This window comes from Salmo trutta, unplaced genomic scaffold (genome assembly GCF_901001165.1).
Source record: "Salmo trutta unplaced genomic scaffold, fSalTru1.1, whole genome shotgun sequence".
NCBI lineage: Eukaryota > Metazoa > Chordata > Actinopteri > Salmoniformes > Salmonidae > Salmo > Salmo trutta.
In genome coordinates, this window is record NW_021823216.1 from 1,971,985 (window position 1) to 1,976,984 (window position 5,000).

General features: G+C 43.2%; 1 protein-coding gene across 2 annotated transcripts in view; it reads left to right on the forward strand.

Moving 5' to 3' along the window:
* The window catches only part of LOC115189734 (thyrotropin-releasing hormone-degrading ectoenzyme), a 350,721-nt gene that overhangs the window by 300,434 nt on the left and 45,287 nt on the right, over positions 1 to 5,000 (forward strand). For both annotated transcript variants that reach the window (XM_029748274.1, XM_029748275.1), the window contains 2 exons: positions 2,604 to 2,737; positions 2,887 to 2,942. In XM_029748274.1, coding sequence (XP_029604134.1) covers positions 2,604 to 2,737; positions 2,887 to 2,942 — 190 coding nt within the window. The remainder of the gene's footprint in view (positions 1 to 2,603; positions 2,738 to 2,886; positions 2,943 to 5,000) is intronic.

Consider the following 5,000-nt stretch of genomic DNA (forward strand, 5'->3'; position numbering starts at 1 on the left):
GTAAAAAAACAACAAATACAATTCTATGTACAGATTAATAGTTAAGCAGTCAGATTAAACAACTCCTTTGTAAGATACATGTTTTAAAATTAAACATGTATGGAAACAGGTGAATTAACACTCCTCAGTTAGCAGGCTCAAGCAAACTAAAACCCACATGGTAGAAAAAACTAACTAGCAGAAATTGTTAACAAGTTAGAAATGATTTAAACACACTTTGCTGTAGGCTACCATTTACTAGTTAACATAAAATCATGTATGTCATATAAAATATATTCACCCCACCCAGTATTGTAATCAATACTTACCAGAAATCATGTAGTCCTTGGCACAGACAGTGTAGTAGTGTGGGCTCAATAGCATCTCATTAGTGTGCAAGATCTTGTGAATCAGCTGTACATGTGATGGAAGAATGCACTGTGCATGCAGAGGGTTGCAATTCCATTGAATTGGGGATAGTTTAACCAAAATATGGCACAAGACCTAGAATTGCCTTATATGTAACCCACAAAAAAGGCTCCCTGTTATAAGCAAATTTTTGTTTATGAATTTAAGCAAAATTCCCCTAATTCCAGGGATTAACTTCCTATGGAAAATTTCTGGGAAAATTCTGGAAATTTACCGGAAAGTTTCCAACCCTTTGCAACCCTAAGTATACCTTTAAACATGTACAGTGAGGGGGGAAAAGTATTTGATCCCCTGCTGATTTTGTACATTTGCCCACTGACAAAGAAATGATCAGTCTATAATTTTAATGGTAGGTTTATTTGAACAGTGAGAGACAGAATAACAAAAAAATCCAGAAAAACGCATGTCAAAAATGTTATAAATTGATTTGCATTTTAATGAGGGAAATAAGTATTTGACCCCCTCTCAATCAGAAAGATTTCTGTCTCCCAGGTGTCTTTTATACAGGTAACGAGCTGAGATTAGGAGCACACTCTAAAAAGGAGTGCTCCTAATCTCAGTTTGTTACCTGTATAAAAGACACCTGTCCACAGAAGCAATCAATCAATCCGATTCCATACTCTCCACCATGGCCAAGACCAAATAGCTCTCCAAGGATGTCAGGGACAAGATTGTAGAGCTACACAAGGCTGGAATGGGCTACAAGACCATCGCCAAGCAGCTTGGTGAGAAGGTGACAACAGTTGGTGCGATTATTCGCAAATGGAAGAAACACTAAAGAACTGTCAATATCCCTCGGCCTGGGGCTCCATGCAAGATCTCACCTCGTGGAGTTGCAATGATCATGAGAACTGTGAGGAATCAGCCCAGAACTACACGGGAGGATCTTGTCAATGATCTCAAGGCAGCTGAGACCATAGTCACCAAGAAAACAATTGGTAACACACTACGCCGTGAAGGACTGAAATCCTGCAGCGCCCGCAAGGTCCCCCTGCTCAAGAAAGCACATATACATGCCCGTCTGAAGTTTGCCAATGAACATCTGAATGATTTGGAGGACAACTGGGTGAAAGTGTTGTGGTCAGATGAGACCAAAATGGAACTATTTGGCATCAACTCAACTCGCCGTGTTTGGAGGAGGAGGAATGCTGCCTACAACCACAAGAACACCATCCCCACTGTCAAACATGGAGGTGGAAACATTATGCTTTGGGGTGTTTTTCTGCTAAGGGGACAGGACAACTTCACCGCACCAAAGGGACGATGGACGGGGCCATGTACCATCAAATCTTGGGTGAGAACCTATTTCCCTCAGCCAGGGCATTGAAAATGGGTCGTGGATGGGTATTCCAGCATGACAATGACCCAAAACACACGGCCAAGGCAACAAAGGAGTGGCTCAAGAAGAAGCCCATTAAGGTCCTGGAGTGGCCTAGCCAGTCTCCAGACCTGAATCCCATAGAAAATCTGTGGAGGGAGCTGAAGGTTCGAGTTGCCAAATGTCAGCCTCGAAACCTTAATGACTTGGAGAAGATCTGCAAAGAGGAGTGGGACAAAATCCCTCCTGAGATGTGTGCAAACCTGGTGGCCAACTACATGAAATGTCTGACCTCTGTAGTTGCCAACAAGGGTTTTGCCACCAAGTACTAAGTCATGTTTTGCAGAGGGGTCAAGTACTTATTTCCCTCATTAAAATGAAAATCAATTTATAACATTTTTGACATGCGTTTTTCTGGATTTTTTTGTTGTTATTCTGTCTCTCACTGTTCAAATAAGCCTACCATTAAAATTATAGACTGATCATTTCTTTGTCCGTGGGCAAACGTACAAAATCAGCAGGGGATCAAATACTTTTTTCCCTCACTGTATGTTACTATATACAGTAAACCTTTAAACATGTCCACAACGTCCGTTAATATATAGATTAAACCTTTAAACATGTATGTTAATATATACAGTAAACCTTTAAACATGTATATTACGACATACAGTAAACCTTTAAACATGTCCACAACGTCTGTTAATATATAGATTAAACCTTTAAACTTGTCCATCATCTCTGTATATATAGAGTAAACCTTTAAACATGTCCACAACGTCTGGTAATATATAGATTAAACCTTTAAACATGTCCATCATCTCTGTATATATAGAGTAAACCTTTAAACATGTCCGCCATGTTTATTTGTTTACAGAGACACACAAAGTGGGCCGGATGGACGAGGACATGTGGTTGCTAGGCAACATCAACCAGACTGGGTACTTCCGGGTGAACTACGACCTCCACAACTGGAGGCTCCTCATTGGACAGCTGATGACCAACCCTGAGGTAGGATGCTCTTCCTCTTCGTCATCTTCCCCTTCTTCCTCTTCCTCCTCTTCCTCTTCGTCATCTGGACCATTAAAGGTTTGAATAAAAACATAAAAGCAGAGAAATGTATAAAAAAACGTTCCACCTTTCCCCTTTTCTCTCCGTAGATAATCTCTGTTGGCAACAGGGCGGGTCTCATCGATGATGTCTTCAATCTGGCCAGGTGCGTTTAATGGCCGCCTCATCACAGGGTTCTGTTTGGTTTCTGTTTCTGTTCTCTCCTTGTGGCTTCCCTCATCTGTGTTTTCTCAGTTGGAGCCTCTAACAAACCCTCCCTCTGTGTTTTCTCAGTAGGAGCCCTCTAGTACACCGACTACAGTCCTGTTGTGGCCTGTTGGCTCTGTCCACAGAGAGTCCTGACACAGTGTTACCCATCTAGTCTCACAGGTCATCATAGCATCCCCTCTAACCACTGTTCTCAGTACAGACATTATTATTAAGACTGGAGACACGTCATTACAGCAGCTTCTTCTCTCAGACTGTTCTCAGTGCAGCCATTGTTATAGAGATTGGACACATGTCATCACAGCTTCTCTTCTCAACCTGTTCTCAGTACAGCCATTATTGTAGAGATTGGACACATGTCACCACAGCTTCTCTTCTCAACCTGTTCTTAGTACAGCCATTATTGTAGAGATTGGACACATGTCATCACAGCTTCTCTTCTCAACCTGTTCTCAGTACAGCCGTTATTATAGAGATTGGACACATGTCACCACAGCTTCTCTTCTCAACCTGTTCTCAGTACAGCCATTATTGTAGAGATTGGACACATGTCACCACAGCTTCTCTTCTCAACCTGTTCTCAGTACAGCCGTTATTGTAGAGATTGGACACATGTCACCACAGCTTCTCTTCTCAACCTGTTCTCAGTACAGCCATTATTGTAGAGATTGGACACATGTCATCACAGCTTCTCTTCTCAACCTGTTCTCAGTACAGCCATTGTTGTAGAGATTGGACACATGTCACCACAGCTTCTCTTCTCAACCTGTTCTCAGTACAGCCATTATTGTAGAGATTGGACACATGTCATCACAGCTTCTCTTCTCAACCTGTTCTCAGTACAGCCATTGTTGTAGAGATTGGACACATGTCACCACAGCTTCTCTTCTCAACCTGTTCTCAGTACAGCCATTATTAGACAAAGGCCTAATAATGGAAATAGGAAATACCAATGTTGTGACCAGGAAATACCAATGTTGTGACCAGGAAATACCAATGTTGTGACCAGGAAATACCGATGTTGTGATCAGGAAATACCGATGTTGTGACCAGGAAATACCGATGTTGTGACCAGGAAATACCGATGTTGTGACCAGGAAATACCAATGTTGTGACCAGGAAATACCGATGTTGTGATCAGGAAATACCGATGTTGTGACCAGGAAATACCGATGTTGTGACCAGGAAATACCGATGTTGTGACCAGGAAATACCGATGTTGTGACCAGGAAATACCGATGTTGTGATCAGGAAATACCAATGTTGTGACCAGGAAATACCGATGTTGTGACCAGGAAATACCAATGTTGTGACCAGGAAATATGTCCGGGTGGAATTGTGACGAGCCCAAAGTGGTGGACAAATGATTTGCCTGTCTCTGTCTTTTCTCAGAACAATAGTTCAGTGACTGATTCCCTGGTTGGCTACACAGCTCATAAGGCACAGCGGTTTTCATTTGTTGGACACGCCATGCTGGCAAGATGCTGGAAACACCTCACGCTAGCTACCGGAACAGAGAGCCTGCCGCTTGGTGACAGCTGGCCTGCGGCGTGTCTTTGAACATATTGTACACGGCATCCATCCTGACTGCCGCTGTCTCTCCCCGTGTCTCTCCTCGCTCCCCGGCGCACGGAGCTCAGATGCTCACTCCACACTGAGTGGCTGCGTGCGCCAGCCGCCTTTTCATCACACCGCCATGATAGACAGCCAGATCCACTGTTTGTATATCAAATGGCTCCCTACTCCCTAAATAGTGCACTACTAGTGCGCCACAGGGCCCTGGTCAAAAGTAGTGTACTATTTAGTGAATAGGGTGCCATTTGAAACACAACCTCCTCTTTTAACAAAGGGAAAACATCCAGTTCCAGGATGAGGTGTTTTAGTGTCTGGAAACAGTGGGATTGATGAGGATGCAGCCTCCGCGTCACGTGGCTGTGCTTCCACTGTCTGATAGATACTAGTTATTAGGTAAAGTCAGGGATCTCCTGATGACTGT